Here is a 16057-nt window from a genome sequence, read left to right on the forward strand (position 1 = left end):
GTCCAATTGCTCTCTAGGCCACAAGGCTGGGTTTTTACTAACTTAAATCTCAATTAAATCCTAGGCAAGTGTCTGTCAATGAAAATTAATTTAACACCCCAGAGTACAGCTGAACTCTTTCAGTCAGAATGCATCCTGATTTGAGAATGATCCAGTTTCCCTGGTAGTTTCAAAAAAATCATTCAAAATCCTACAAATTAAAAAATAATAATAAGGGATTTCTGACATTTCCTGAAACAATAATAAAAAGGACTTCTGTTATTTCCCAAAAGCAATATACCAATACCACAAGAAAAACACTAGAGGTAAAGGAAGATCAGGATATATTAAAGTTGGGTTTCACATGCAGTTTAAAAGACAACTCTTTCCTACTATCACAGACCATGTTTCACTGCATAACATCTGTAATCATTGAAAACACAAAGTGGGTATTTTATATGCAGTTTTTAAACAGAATGCTACCTATCAATTTTGTGTTAGGTACTCAGGGCTAGAACTGAAATCTGAAAATCTGGGTTCAAGTCCCGGCTCTGTCATACAATACAGTATGATTTAACTCTTGATCTTTGATCCTATCTCTTTCCATCTATAAAACTGAATAAAACTAACTCATATACTGACAACAGCCCTATGTTGAAAGGATAAAAGTTATAACATGTTTGGAAGTGCCTTGCAAATTATATCATCACTAATATAAAGGAAGGATATATGTGCCTCGGAAACCAGTGTAAGAGAAAAGAAGTCAGACTGTTGTACAACTGCACGGACCTCCACAATCCATGATACGGTCTGCCTAGTTTAGATGAATCATTTTTCGCAAAGAAGGAAAAAGCATTTTAAAAAGCATTTTTTTATTTGATTTGTGTGATTACTATAATTTTATATATCTAGAAATAAGTTAATCAAATCCAAGTTAATGTTGAGTGAAAAGAACCTTTGGAATAATCTAAAACTGGTTCTGTTCCCTTAGGCACATTGGTTATGCCACATAAGAGTGACGTCTCAGCGATGTCCACCTCTAGAACTGTACCCTTTAATGCTACTCATAGTATAGGCCTGGTCTATTAAAAATATTCCTTTTTTGTTTTCAAATATTTTTGAAAGTTAAAAAAAAGAAAAAAGAAGGAGGAGGAGGGAAGGAAGAAAGGGTTAATAGGAGTCTGTAAATCTTACTGATATAGGACAGTCTGAGTTTAGATCTGGCTTCTGTCACTTCCCTGCTGTGCAATTTTGATCAAATTATAGAATATTTCTTAAACTTAAATGTCCTCCACTTTAAGATGGATATAATGATAGTGTCTACCTCACTGATGTATTGGGAAAAGGGGATGTTATAAAACTTATTATCTTCTTAGCACAGCACCTGGTGCATTGTAAGAACTGAATAAACATTACTGATAATAATCCCTAAGTTATTACCATTTAAGTAAGCCTCTATATCAATAGGTCAAAGGAGTATCTAGATCTGAAGATATCTTGATGTCTAAAGAATAACTGAGAAATGCCTCATAATGCTGCTGATAGACAAGATAGAGTAAGACAAGTATGACAACATAATTATATGGCTGACCCTTGAGCGATGCAGGGGTTAGGGACACCAACCCCCCAAAGAGTCGAAAATCCACATATAACTTTTGACTCCCCAAAAACTTAATTACTAGTAACCTGCTGTTTACCAGAAGATTTACCTGTAACGTTAATAGTCGATAAACACATATTTTAGGTGTTATATGTATTATGTACTATATTATCACAATAAAGTAAGCTAGAGAAAAGAAAAACTATTAAGAAAATCATAAGTCAGAGAAAGCATGCTTACAGTATTATCAAAAAAAAACCCTGGATAAGTGGACCCACATAGTTCAAATCCATGTTGTTCAAGGGACAAATGTAAACACAATGACTAGTACAAAGAAGACAATAAATATTGTTTGAATGGATTAGCAACATGTTGAGGAAACTTAGTGTTGACTAATCCACCAGCATCACCCTTGAGGGCAGGCTAACAGGGCAAGCTTTTCTTTCCTTCTTGAATAAAGATATTAATGTCATCTATTCCCATGTGCATATGAAGCAAAGCTGAGTGGGACAATTACTGTAATAAAAGAATAAAATTCAATAACATTCTGACATACTGGGAAAGTGGATCAAAATTAAGATTTAAATAGGGAAAGGTAAAATCCTACCAAAAAACTAAGCAATTAAATTTTATTCTAACAAATTAGACACAGCCTTGGTTTTCATGCAGTTCATAAGAAGGCATTTATATAGGGGTTTTATTGATCACAAGCAAAATAAACTCATTATCATTGAAAATGCTCAAGGAGACCATATGGATGGTCATCTATCAGATATTTTAGAAATGAATCCTACTTTGGGTAAAAGTGCTATCTGAACCTTCTGTTCATTCAGCAAGTATTTACAGAGGACCTACGATGTGCCAGGCACAATGCTAAGATCTGGAAATGCATTGATGTCCAAGGCAGACTTGGCTCTTGCTGCCTCTAGAGAGCTTCCTGGAGAGCAGAACACTGATAAGTAAACAGACTGATAATGCAACAGAACTGACCTGGTAGTTTATCTCAAAGCAGGACACCTAATGCAGAATGGATAAAGTCAAGAGTTGTTTTTCCAAGAGGACTTTGTAACCAATCAGATGAAGAGAGAGAGGAATAGTGAAGAGATTAAGAAGACCTAAGATTTTTTATTTCTAGTATGGGTAGAGTATGCCACTCCCAAGGGAGACATAGAAGGAACAAGTTGAAGAGGAAAAGGGATTAATTCTGTTTGGAATATGAAGAGCCTGAGATGTCAATGGATTGTATAAGTGAAGATATCTAGCAGGCAGCCCAGGATAACTGGTCTAGACGTCTATGTATATTGTTGTTGAGGCTATGGGAGTAGGTGAGATCACCCGAGCAATAAAAGGAAACTATGACGAACACAAAAAGTTCTAGGGCAAAACCCTAAGGAAACCAACACTGAGATCCTACACAGAGGTCCATAAGAGACAGAAGTCAAGAAAGTGTTTCAAGAAGGGAAGAATAGTTAAAAATGCCCCAAACTGCTGAGACATCAAAATAAGCACAGAAATAGGTCTTCAGAATAAGGTGGCCTTCAGAGACTTTGGTGAGAGCCACTTCCTGCTTCCTGCTTCCTGCTGCAGGAAAGCAGAGTGGAAAAAAAACCTCAAATGGTTAACAACCCAAAAGCCTCAATACTAAATGATATAGGTATCAATAAAATCAGAGAAGCTTTAGAGAGAAAGAATTTTAGTTAGAGAAAAGCTGGGAAGGAAAAGAGAGTTGATAACCAATCCTCCAAGGATTACAAAAAGCCACTTCCCACAACACTGAAAACAACACTAGTGTTTCTTAAATTTTTCCACCAGAACTAATGAAAATGCAAAAGAAAGTAAATTACACAGCCCTCACCATCTCTGGGTAGGTAACGACACTAAGGTATTAAATTTGTTCTTAAAAATCCATGTAAATTGTGCATTCTGCTCATAAAAACAAGAGTGTTTATTTTAATATAAAAATATTTCCCCCTATTTTCAATTAAAATGATTGTTCCAGAAAGGTGTTCCATGTTTATCATGCGACTTCCCATATGGCCCTCCCACAATCCTCGCACACCCCATATGTATACGCGCATCATATACTCCCACTTTGAGAAATATGGAGGTGGTGCTTCATTCCACAAAAGTGACATCCTTTGGCAATCTCTGTAGAAAGCATCTGCCAGAACCCAAGTCCCATGAACTGCTACATGACCTGTAAACACTTCTTCATCTTTCTTAAAAATACCCCCTTGAACCATCAAAGTATGTTTCAGACATCATGGAATCTGATGGCTACAACGATGTTCAAGGGACTTGAATTATACACCCTCTTCATCTTCCTTAACTAACAAGTCATCACTTATCAAGTACTCTGTACGTGGAGGTTGACCCAATGCCTTCAAATACTTAGTCACTTTTCTCTAAAACTTTCCCATATATTTCCCAAGGTGCAGACATGGTTTTGTAAAGAGGCTCTTATAAGCCTTTGGGACAAAGACAGGTTTAGCCTAAATGAGGTCATTAAAACAAAACATCAAGTTCCCAGTGCCCTGAGATTCCAAGCCAATGACCTACAGAGTGTTCCAGCTGATCTTAATTTCCCTGGCACAGCACAGTAAGAGTACTGTAATATAATGCAAAATGTCTCTAAAGAGAAACTAGATACTGGCTCAAGTCTTGCCAATACACAGTTAAATAATACCAAAGTACTCCTTTCATCTGAATACTGGGCTTCACACGCATATGTCACCCTTCCCAAGAATGAAAGTAATCTTCCACTATGAATGTGGGTTGATTGAAAAGCTTTTATTGGACTCAGCCCCATAAAGTATACGTGCTTTTTAACTGGCACACACAGGCTGGTAAGACTGAAAACGCCCACAAGGGGACCAAAGAGACAAAGAACAGAACTTATTCTGAGTAAGGGTAATCCAAATTTAGAATGTGCTAATAGTGGTAAATCAATACTCAAACGTTTATCCTGACTTGGATCTCTAACATCTAACAATATCAGACCCCTCCCAGTAACTAAACTAAAGTTCACTTTTCTAAGTTTTCTTGCTAACTCTTTATCTTTTATATTAAATTATCAGTACATTCCCAAATATTCCCTCATTCTTTCACTTAATAATAATAACTTCTTCTGCTCCTCCCTCACTCATTAATTTATTAATTTATTTTTTGATTCAGCAAAATTTATTGAGGGCCTATTAAATGTCAGGCATTGCTCAATCAGCTGGAGATTGAGTAGTTTATAAAACAAATTTCCCGCTCTTACAGGGCTTATGTTTCAGTGGGAAAAGACAGAGAATAAACACATATATGTGTGAGCATATAATATGCCAGATGATATGTACCAGAGATAAAAATTAAGCTGGGTAAGGGAGAAAAAAAAGAGAGTGCAGAGTTGGTAGAAAGCAATGTCGATCATTAAATTCCATCTGAGCTAAAATTCATTTTTCATGGTCCATCATCCAATAAATCAATTAGGGCCTCTAATAACATAACCGAAAACCATGAATTGGAAACCATCTGAGTTGAAAAAGATTTGTTACCGATCAGATTCATTCACTTTCTCAATTTCTGGATAGTTTATCAATGAGGATTTACCATTAATGATATGTTACTCTCTCACTTAAAGGCAGTTTGTTCAAACTAATACACACAGAAAAATTGGGGGGTAAAGCATTAATTTTATCACACCTTGGCCAAACCAACATACAAGTGACGTTTTTGCATGACTTATTCCCAATTTTTTAAATAAAATGCCATTGTCTTATAATGAGCTTTAAATACATTTTCATCAAAAGTTTAGAGCTATAAATTTAGTTTATTCAATCTAAGGAATATGTCAACCATATAATTAGAAAAGTTAGTCCTCACTCTCGAATCAGTCAGCCAAATTGGACTTATATTCTATCAAATAAGGTCCAAGTTTACTTTTCAATTCAAATAAAGGTATGCATTCTGAGAAAAAATATATTTAAAAACACTGAAAATTAATTACAGATTATATCTTATAAGAGAAATAGGTGAAAACAGTCAAAATTAAAATAATACAGAACTAAGAGCTCTGAGGTGTATCATGAAGTGGTAGGAAGGACATGGAATTCCTTTGGTAATTGTGTAAGCTTACATTCCTACCTTGATTTTCCGCCTTTGGATGTAATTAAATAAAAACCAAGTATAAAATTAAAAATGGCACTATTCGTCAAGATAAAAATTTCTGATGTTTTTAATGAAAGCAAATGATGTATATACCCTAAAGAAATTAGTCTAATAGCCAGTATATTTGTTATTAAAAGAAAGTGGAAAATATTAAAGTATTTTTATGATAAAATGGGATGGGAATTGATTGGCCTATTAAAATATATTCTTCATGTGATTTGATATGATTTTACAACGTCAGTTTTAAACACAATATTGAAAAACACACAAAAAATCTAAAAAAAATCACGTACAAAATATTTCCTTGAGTTTATCCAATTATCTTCAAAAATCTTGTAGCTTCAGAAAGGATTTCTGTGGCATTTAGAAGAATCAGAATTACTAACTATTAGATGCTGTGGCACCCTGTCCAGGCCTGCCCACTTCAGGGCTGAAGCACTCAGCCTCCCATCTGCAAGCACCAGCCAGCAAGCCCTCTGAGCTAAGTCCTCCCTTCCTGCCATTGCACTCAGCTGAAGAGAGCTGCCATGGTCAGGCCCTTCCTGGGGAGCCCAGTCGCTTTGCCCCAATTTTGAACAAATCTGTAAGGCCCACCCAGCTCCAGAGCTCCTGTGGGATCTACTGAGGCCTCTGCTGTGGCTGCCCTGCAGCCCAGCTTCTCCCTCTGTCCGTTCCCACAGGCAGTTTTCAAGACCTCTCTCCAGTAAACTCCTTGCAGGCAAACTTGTGCTCCAAGTCGGCTTCCCAGGGAACCTCACCTGCAGCACGAACCCACAGCACCTCAGGTGTTCACAGGCACATTTTCTTTCACCTATTGGTTTATCCCAAGTATCGAAAATAGCAGAAAATACATTTAAATACCTGACAAAATACTATTTCAGTATTTCATGCTGATGCGCTATTTACTTTGCTCTTAGGAAACTTTCCCTCAAAGGTTACATAGGCTCTGACAAGAATCAGGAGAAAGAGAAATTAAAGTCAATTATTAAAAACTGAAAAATAAAAAGTGAAAGCTGTTGTCAGTCCCCTCACACAATCATATATCTGAATTCAGAACATTTCAACACTAACCAAAATTCTCATTCCTCATCATGTCTCTGCTTAACAGAAATTCATTTACCGCATAAAAAGACAGGAACTCCTTCTGATTTGTGGTGCTTTGATTAATCATTAAAGGAAGCTCTCCCTGTGTGTGATGCCCTGGAGGTTTGCATGCCCCAGGGGAATGCACCAGCTGAGAATGTTATTAGGAACGCAGGTGGGTTCTCAGAAAGGTAAGTTTTAGGAAAAAGTACATGTGGAACGTGAGGATCTGAAAACTATTCTCTTAAACCTGTGAGTTTGCACATCCCTTGGAAAGTTTTATATATTCAAGGGGTATATGTCTGCATTTCTACATCATAAGCACTGGCCCAAGTCATTCCGCAATGATATTAATAGTTAATAATTAAAACATTTGCTAACACCTACCACTCCTTGCTCTGAGAGATTTGTATTATGAACCCAACTGATATTTCCACTTAATTTTTTCTAATGTGGGGTTTTTAAAATACACATGGTAAGCTGGAAGGGAGTATAGCGGTTCACCAAACACCTTTTATTTATAATCTCATTAAATAAGTATAATGTACAAAATCAGAAATACACCCATTAATTTTGTTACACATGAACAAAATGTCTATGTGTGTAATAAAAGCAAAAGATATATACTGTTAAAAATCTTATTGGCCCAGGCTCTTAGCATGTGATTTTATTTTTTTTAATAAATACTGTTAATAGAATTAGAAATACTTTTTTAATTTGATGAAGAAGATAACTAATCATGATTAGAATAAATATGTCAAACACAATTTATTAACATTTATTTGAACTATTTATATTCAATAATCCACTTATTCATTCTTTTCATGAAAGAACCCAAGAACAAGGAACACAAGATACTCCACTTGGAAGGAAAAACAATAAATAATTAGACCAAATAGATAAATGCAACAATTCATATTATGTTAAGTACAGCCAAGGAAATGTACTGGAAAAGGTGATGGATTGGGGGAAAATAAAATTAAAAAAAACAAGTGTGGAGGGGTGAGGGATACTGTAGGTAGTCTAGTCAAAAGGCTCTGAGGTAGAATAAAAGATGCCAAGTTCACAAACAGGTAGGACTGTCCCTCCTCTGTGGCTGGAATATAATCAACAAAAAGTAGAATGCAGAAGAGGTTTGTGAGGTAGACAGAAAGCCAAATCATGTAGAATCCTAGTGGGCCAAGGTACAAAGTTGAACTTCATGCTAATTGATCAAAAAGTTTTCAACCAGGCAGTGACATGATGTGATCTACATTTCGAAGAGTTCATTTCTAACAAGTGTATGGAGAATGGACCAAAATAGACTGACACAGACAAAGGCCATTTTATGCCTCTAGAATGTGAGAAGGTAGTGGCTAAAGTTGGGATGGTAGAAGTGAAGACAGAAAGACATTTATGGATTCCAGAATATTGCCATGAAAGGTGTGGCAGTACTTGACAAAAGACCAGAAAGAGGTCTCCTTGGATTTTGTCTTGAGCAACCAATAGATTACTAGAGGGTAGAGCAAGAGGAATTTGGAGAAGGACTTAGAGGTTATGACCACCTCAACCCTTTAAGCCAAGCAGAACCAAATGCACTGGACCTATGCCAGCCTCAAATGTTTCACATCTAATGTCACATCCTTATTTCCAAGATTAAATAGAATTTCACCACCTAACCTGGCCCGTCTCAGATGTGACACCTTTTCTGACTCTCTACTATTTGGACCTTGACTTTGACCTCCTGCCCCTATCATCACCATAAAGGTGGCTACTGTGCTCCTTGACCTATGACACCCAAATGTGCCCTTTATCACAGGAGGGGTGGTGACCACGTAGGAAGATCTGAACAAAGGTTAAGAGGAAAATTCTGAGGCCAGTGGGACCAAACAAGCCTCCTAAAAGTTCTGTACCTACTAGATGGAGTCATTAGTACTTCAAAACCCACCAGAATCACTCACTCTACGAATAGAATAAAATTGTAGCACTCTCAGGGCCTAGAAAGTGTGGGCAAAAGGCTCATATCACATCACTCAGCAGCAGCAAGATGATATTAAAAACTAGGTTTGCAGATTTCCAGTCCAGTGTTTTGAATCGCATCATACTGACTCCTATCTTTCCATAGAAACAATATTATACGTGGTGCCCAGGATGTTGTAAATGTACCATTCTTTGGAACTATTATAGATTTAAAAACTTTTACTGGCTCCCTAACAACCCAACCACCACATGTAACATTTCATCTATGGACGAAGGTATGTGAATAAACAGTCCTCTTATAAATGATCTTTTGGAATTGAGAAACTAGTTAAGAATATAAATCCTCCTGGGGCACCTGGCTGGCTCAGTTGGTAGAGCATGAGACTCTTGATCTTGGGGTTGTGAGTTTGAGCCCCATAATAGGTGTAGAGATTACTTAAAAATAAAACCTTAAAAAAAAAGAATATTAATCCTCCTGTGTTTATTTTCTCTGTAGCTTTGAAAAATGCTAAATAAGTGGATCCAAAGGGAAGGATAAGAAGTAAAGAATGCTCTCCCTATATCAGCTTTCCCATTTCTCTCCTAAATTGATTTTGAAAGGCTCTCTTCTGCTCCCGTGCCTTGGCAAAGACTTATGGCCATTTCCTAGGTTCTCCATTGAGCTATCCCTTATCTAGAGTGCCAAAAGGACAATGCCCAAGTCTGCCTATCCCCGCTCAAGTACACATCGTGTATCCTTACACAATGGAATTTCTTACTATTCTATATAAGCTAATATGTTTAAAAGCAACATCCACAAGACTGCAAAGCTTTTTTATATTAATTAAGATCCACATTTATATTGAACCATGAATGGCTCCAATTTTCCTTCTGTTGACAGGACATAATATATGCCCCTAGGGAAAAACAAACCAGAAGCTGAGCTTTTAGGAGCAGTGAAAAATAAAACCCATATTGCAGATAAAGTTTGGATTGCAAATGTACCCTGCCAATTAACCAAGAATTAGAGGCAACCTTCAAACTGGAAATAAAACCTTGACAAGCAGATCTGCTGGGAGATTTAAGTTTTAAAATAGGAAGAGACAGCTGTCTTCTGTTACAAATGAAAGTAACCAGCATGAAGTAGGGAGAATCCTGAGTTGGTAGCTCCTGTCAGCAGAGGCTAAGGGATATCACTAAGATGCAAGTTCAAGACAATGGCCAAGAAAGAGAACCATCACTGAAGGGTGGCATGAACTGAAGCCACTGTCAGGTAAATATGCTTCAATTGAATTAAGTGAATTCAAGCAAAGAAAGTAGACACTATGAACTGTCTAGGCCAGTCAGCCAAACTAACTGGTAGATCACCATATATCATAGGTATACAAAAAGGCTTTGATTTTGTGTCCACTGTTGTTTGTTTGAGATCTTTTTTTCCTGGAGCACTAGTCATCCATTCTATCTTCCCCACCTTCATACACCATATCTGTTGAAGCTGAACTTCCTGCTCACAGAATGTGTTCTCACAAACTTGGCTAAGCAGTGGTCCAGGCCCTTGAGCCCCTTTGGTTACAGCTGACTCAATAAGAGCTGGACAGACCCAGCCAAAAGGTCTCTCCAGATGTAGACTCCAGTCACTTACCAAGTGCTGAACCATGAACAGGAGGAAAGATTTACTCCAATGGGGTGACCATCAGGGGCCAGGTGCACTGACATGCAATCAGGACAAGCAGGACTGAAGACAAATGTGAGAATAAATTGGACATAGAAGAAGCAGAGATTACGTGCTGTGCTTGTGGAAGAATGGAGAAAGTGGCTGCCTTGATCTTGGCTAACTTTCTACTCCCCGATTCCAATCTCTCATGAGATCAGTGAACTTTTGGCCTTCGGAGACTATAACATAACCTTTCAGACTAGTTCATGTGAGGCTCTGTTTCTTCCAAACAATCAATACCTGGATAAAATACCAACTAAAGTCCATTCGTAATATTCCTACCTTTTCTCAACTAAATGATATTGTGCACAATTTTGAAAGGTCAGACTGCCCCAGAGTCTAAAAGTGACAGGGAATAGGAATACCCCTGATTTTCCACAGAAGTCAAAGAGAAAAAAAATTAGTCGAATTCCTATACCCTTCACCAGGACACTGTGGTTCAGTGGGCTTTACAAGAGGTCTGAGTATCAACATTTTTAACAAGCATTCCTGCTGATTCTGAGAAAGGTGGTCCAGTGACTACCCTTTACGAGTCCTCCTCTAACGCCCGCTTCAATACTGCTACAAAGATCTGCGTACTTTCAAATTCCTCCTAAGAAAAATGATATTCATCAAGTGCCAACATTCAGAAGTAGCAAATTGCTGTTGGAAAGACATATTTGTCTGAAACCCTAATAGGAGCAAGTATTGTTTCTATTTATTTTTTTCTGCATATATAAGATATTTGCATTTCATTTCACATTAAATGGGAGTTTGTAAAATGGCCTGGGGGAAACTAAATGCAACTTATGATGCTGTTTCCATCTGAAAATGAATTTAAATTTCCAAAGAGCTAATTTAAGGACTTTTGAAATATAACCAGTTTATAAACTGAGGATTTCATGTATCATTCCAATTGAGACAATTTGATTGTGATACCAAGGAATTATTGTTATTTTTGTTATAGACAATATCGGCATTTTGGTTATAGGAGACAACATATTTTTCAGAGATGCATACAAAACTAGTACGGATGCAATGAGAGGATGTTTAGGATTCATTTTAAAATACTTCAACAAAGACAATAAAAATTTCAAAAAGGAATAGATGAAGCAAATGAAGCAAAATCTTGCTAATTGCTGAATCTGGAAAATGGGAATACAAGACTATAATTTATTGCTTTCTACCTTTGTGAATATTGGAGAAATGAGTATAGGACAGCTTGGTTAATGTAGCAGCCATGCAAGAGTCCTACAGGACTATGCAAATTGGGTTAATTACTAGCATCACAAAGGAATGACATCAGAGGCCCATTAATTTGGGGAGAGATGAACTTGTCTTTTGATAGTTTCTGATATGTGAAAGAAAAAAGAAATCAAAGGCAGAGCATATGGAAAACTAATTTCCTAATTATTTGAAAGATATTTTGTTTTTCTGAGATGTACAAAAAGGCTGAATTCAATACAGAATAGATCAGAAACAGTGTGGTAAGGGGCAAAGCACAGTCAGACATGATAGTCTTTTGATCTCCCTTTATTTAAATTGTAAGAGTACAGGCAAATCATTTCTGGTTTTTGCACTTTTCAAAAAAATCATAAAATGTGGATAACAGACAACTTCTTGGCATTCTAACTATGTACTGTAAACTACACACAACATCTGGTTATTAGTAATACTAGTAAATCCTATTTGGTGATAAGTCAATTATTTGATAAATTTTTCATACCAATTTTAGGGAGAAGGTGGAGAAGAAAGCTAGAAGATAATAACACAAAGAGATAGTTACAGTTGAAGAAGAAGGAAAAAAAAAAAAGAATCTAGGTCCTTAAATGAGTATTAACTAACGGTACCGTTACCCCTGCTCTGGTATTATGAGCAGTTATAACTAACAGCACTGGCATGTTTATTCCTTGTGCTACTCTTACAGTTTTCGACTTCTGTGGAAATTGGACCTTCCTTAAAAAGACTCTTCAAAGCCTCAAGAAATGCAGATTCCAGGTCCTCACTGTGCCACCATCAGCCACACAGCATTTCTTAGCCTCAGTTTACTAATCTGTAAAACAGCATTCAACTAGATGACCTCAAAGTTCTTTTCCAGCTCGAACACTCCACAACACAGTTTTTCATGGGTATCTTTTTATCTTTAAAATCTTCAGATACTTTATTTTGAATAAGTTGCACTACAAAGTCCTGGGAAGCAATTAACCAGACCTACAGCACAAGCTGAGTCCTAGCACAGAAATTACCTGAGGGTAGACAAACACAAGACAAACGCTGATTCTTCTGCAAGGGCTAAGGATCTCTTATTCTTTCCCTTTCTTCAAATAGTAAGTGCTAAGGGATGACTTCCTGGTAAATTTCAATCAGAAATAGAAAAAAAGAAAAAAAAAGAAAGAGAGAGAGATCTAAATTCATAAGTTTAGTAACTTTTAACATAAAGTCTAAATTGCAAGTAATTTTTCTGGACCATATATTTAAAGGAATCTGCTTTAAATCTGCTTTATTGATAAACACAAGGAAATATGCCTAGGAAATATATCTGGGCAGGATTATAACAAGAAGGAGAGAGAAGGCAGAATCCATATTCTATCTTATTCTAGCTCTTATTTTAAAATAAAAATACTGAAAGCATACAGTAAGTATTATACACTTTGAGACATTTTATTTTCAGAGATAAAGCATATCCTATTTGTGGCTTCAGTGCACTTTACCACTCATGCATTATGTAGGTGTCTCAAGTTGTAAAAAAAAAAAAAAATTATGGCCTGTAAAATGATTTTTGACTGTGGTTTTGAAAGGCCACATGAAATTTAACATGTCTAGTCTGGATTCTTTCAAACTTTCTGGTCAATTATTCGTAAATAACAAGCGCAATTCTTCACTTTTTCTACAGGGAGAAAAGAATTGCTAAAATGACTGGAATGGTTAAACAAAACAAATGGAAGAGAGAATATAAAGAAAAGAGACATCAGCTCCTGTAATGTGTCAACCATAAATAATAGTCAATAGAAACCTATCACATCCAGTCATTTACATCATCTCAACTGAAGGTCAGAGATAATCAGGCCAGAAATATCATCTTGAAAAAGGGTCATCTGTGTCACAATGATACTGAGCTTGGGAAATTACTGACATAGAGTCAGCTGTTCCCGAAGCATCACTCAGTCCAAAGAACTGAGCAATATATAAAGGAATAAAAACAAAGGATCTGTTCTAAATGCAAAGTGTAGGTGGGAAACATAAAAGAATGTAAAAAGGAACCTTCTTCTTTCCCAACTTTGGGACATCCTTCTCCTCATAGAGATCCAAACCCTTAGGCAAAGGAAGAGATCAGCGCCAAGGGCCCTTCCCGGGTGGGATCACCCCTCTGGGACTGGTCTCCAGGAGAAGGGCCAGAACTCTGCTCATGAAACAGCACCGCTGTCTGTGTGGGTGTACTGCTCTCTGAGAAGGTCACTGTGGAAATAGGACACAAGGCCAGAGCAGGAAACCAGCTGGAGTCAAGAGTAACATATCACCCTTTTCCCATTTTGCCAATTTGCTAAACCTGATCCGAAGAAATGCTATCATTCCCCAAGACAAGATGTCTTACTTTAGGATGATGACTACACACCCTTAGGGCACACCCTGACTAGACCCTGGCACCCAGAGCCACCCTCTCTTTGATTCTCCCTCTATTAACATATTTGCTCTCTATTCAGAACAAACCTTGTCTCACTGACATCTCTCACACACAGGCATTCTCCCAGTGTTCATTCTAGAAATCAAAGTGAGAATAAGCCTGAACCTCTCCTCCTCTACTCCTATTCTTCTGTTCAACTCTTAAGTCATAACCCAACTCCAAATCAAAGCCCCAGCATGGTAAGCACCCTTTGTATTGGATTTTTGCTTAGCTCAGTGCCCCAGAACCTAGGATAGTGCAAGGAACACAGCAGGCCGTCGATAAATAGGGAAATAATCTATTAAACTGCCCAGGTGACTATTATGTCATCATCAGACATTTCCTTTTCCCATTCTGGATCCCACAGGCAATCATCAATTTTTCCACCATCATGACACACAATCAAATCTATCACCCATACTCCCATCTTATATCCTGACCCAAAAGCCAAGCTCTTAAAGGCCCAGACGTTTCAGCAGGGCTGTTCTTCGCTTGGGTTCTGACTTTAAAACTCATTCTGATAATAAAGCTCTCAAGAATCTCCTCCTTGTTCATCTCCTCATCCAAAGTCACAGTCCCGCCCACTTAAGGACTTGCCTCCCCCATCAGAGTCTCTAATTGAGAACATACCTCTGCTCCGGGAATATTTACTCCCACTTTCTCGAGTCCTTTTCCAAAAAGCACATGCACCAATTAAACTTCAAACCGCCCCCCTCAAATATATATATATATATATATATATATATATATGCCTTGTTATACCAGACTTCTATCAAAACCCAACAGTCCATGGAATGCTTCCCTCCTGTCTTTATTATCGCTTTATGTCATCAAGAATCTATTTAATCCTTAGGGTATTTCCTTCATTCCTAAAACCATAAACATACATTATTGAACACATCATAGGTGGTAAAAGTGCAGAAAAAAGGAAAGAGAACAACAGATGTGGGGAAATGATCAACTGTCTTCTCTCCACTCATCCCTCTCCTCACTGCAAGTATCTGACTGTTTAAATTTATTGCTTCTATCCTTCAAGAACAAGGTACATTTCACCTAGTGAAGCCTCTTTTTGTTTTGCTGATTCAAAATTGGGAGAGAATATATTAAGAAGAGATGGGATTATTCTAGGATACACTAATTTTTCTTTTCAAAATGTATAATCATGATGGATCTCCCCATAGTTGCTGGGTCCTTGAAATCTAATTTGCCTAAGTCAGTCTCAAACTAGAAACTGAGAAAGAAAGCAAAATCATAAAAGTAAAGTCCATCTTCTCATCATCACTAAGAAGTCACCTGTCTTCCGTAGCCAGAAGCCTCCAAACGGAGGAATTCACTGGTAAGGAATTCATGTTGCGTTCTCAATTCCAATTACCTTTTGCCACAGAATCACTATACTATTTTCCTTTAGTAAATGAGGTTGGCTTGGGTTGAAAATGTGGAAAATTAAAGAAGGTATTAAAGCAACCAGCTAATCCCTTTCACACCCCAATACCCTCCTCCAATTTCTGACTAATCTATTACCACATATAACTCTCCCACCTACCCTGTAAATAATAATAGCTCCCAGACTCTGTACTTTACATCTATTCTCTCATTTAACCCATCCCAAAAGCCTGGTAGGTAAGTTTTAACATTCCCATTTTACAGCTGTGAAAACTGAGGCCTCAAAGGAAAATAATGCCAAAAACTTTGTCAGCCAATAGTCATTTAAAATAGGCCATACCGCTCCTTTGTTAATATTATAAATTACTGAATATCTTAAAAAATTGTATGGATTTAGAACTCCTAAGATTTTTGAATTAGAAAATTTTAAAATGCATACCTGCTTTTTCCTTGAATTTGCTTTGGGAAACAGGCCTGCTGACAACACAGATGTAAATGGAGAACAGCATAGCTCAGGAAAAGGGTTTGGAATAGATGGCATTTCCAGAACATCAAGATCTTTCTTTTT

General features: G+C 37.1%; 1 protein-coding gene across 1 annotated transcript in view; it reads right to left on the reverse strand.

Annotated features, from left to right (window-relative positions):
- The window catches only part of GRB14 (growth factor receptor bound protein 14), a 111698-nt gene extending 95641 nt beyond the window's left edge, over positions 1–16057 (reverse strand). The window contains exon 1 of the mRNA XM_034654658.1: positions 15929–16057. Coding sequence (XP_034510549.1) covers positions 15929–16030 — 102 coding nt within the window. The 5' untranslated portion in view covers positions 16031–16057. The remainder of the gene's footprint in view (positions 1–15928) is intronic.

The sequence above is a fragment of the Ailuropoda melanoleuca genome, chromosome 2 (assembly GCF_002007445.2).
Source record: "Ailuropoda melanoleuca isolate Jingjing chromosome 2, ASM200744v2, whole genome shotgun sequence".
NCBI classification, from domain to species: domain Eukaryota; kingdom Metazoa; phylum Chordata; class Mammalia; order Carnivora; family Ursidae; genus Ailuropoda; species Ailuropoda melanoleuca.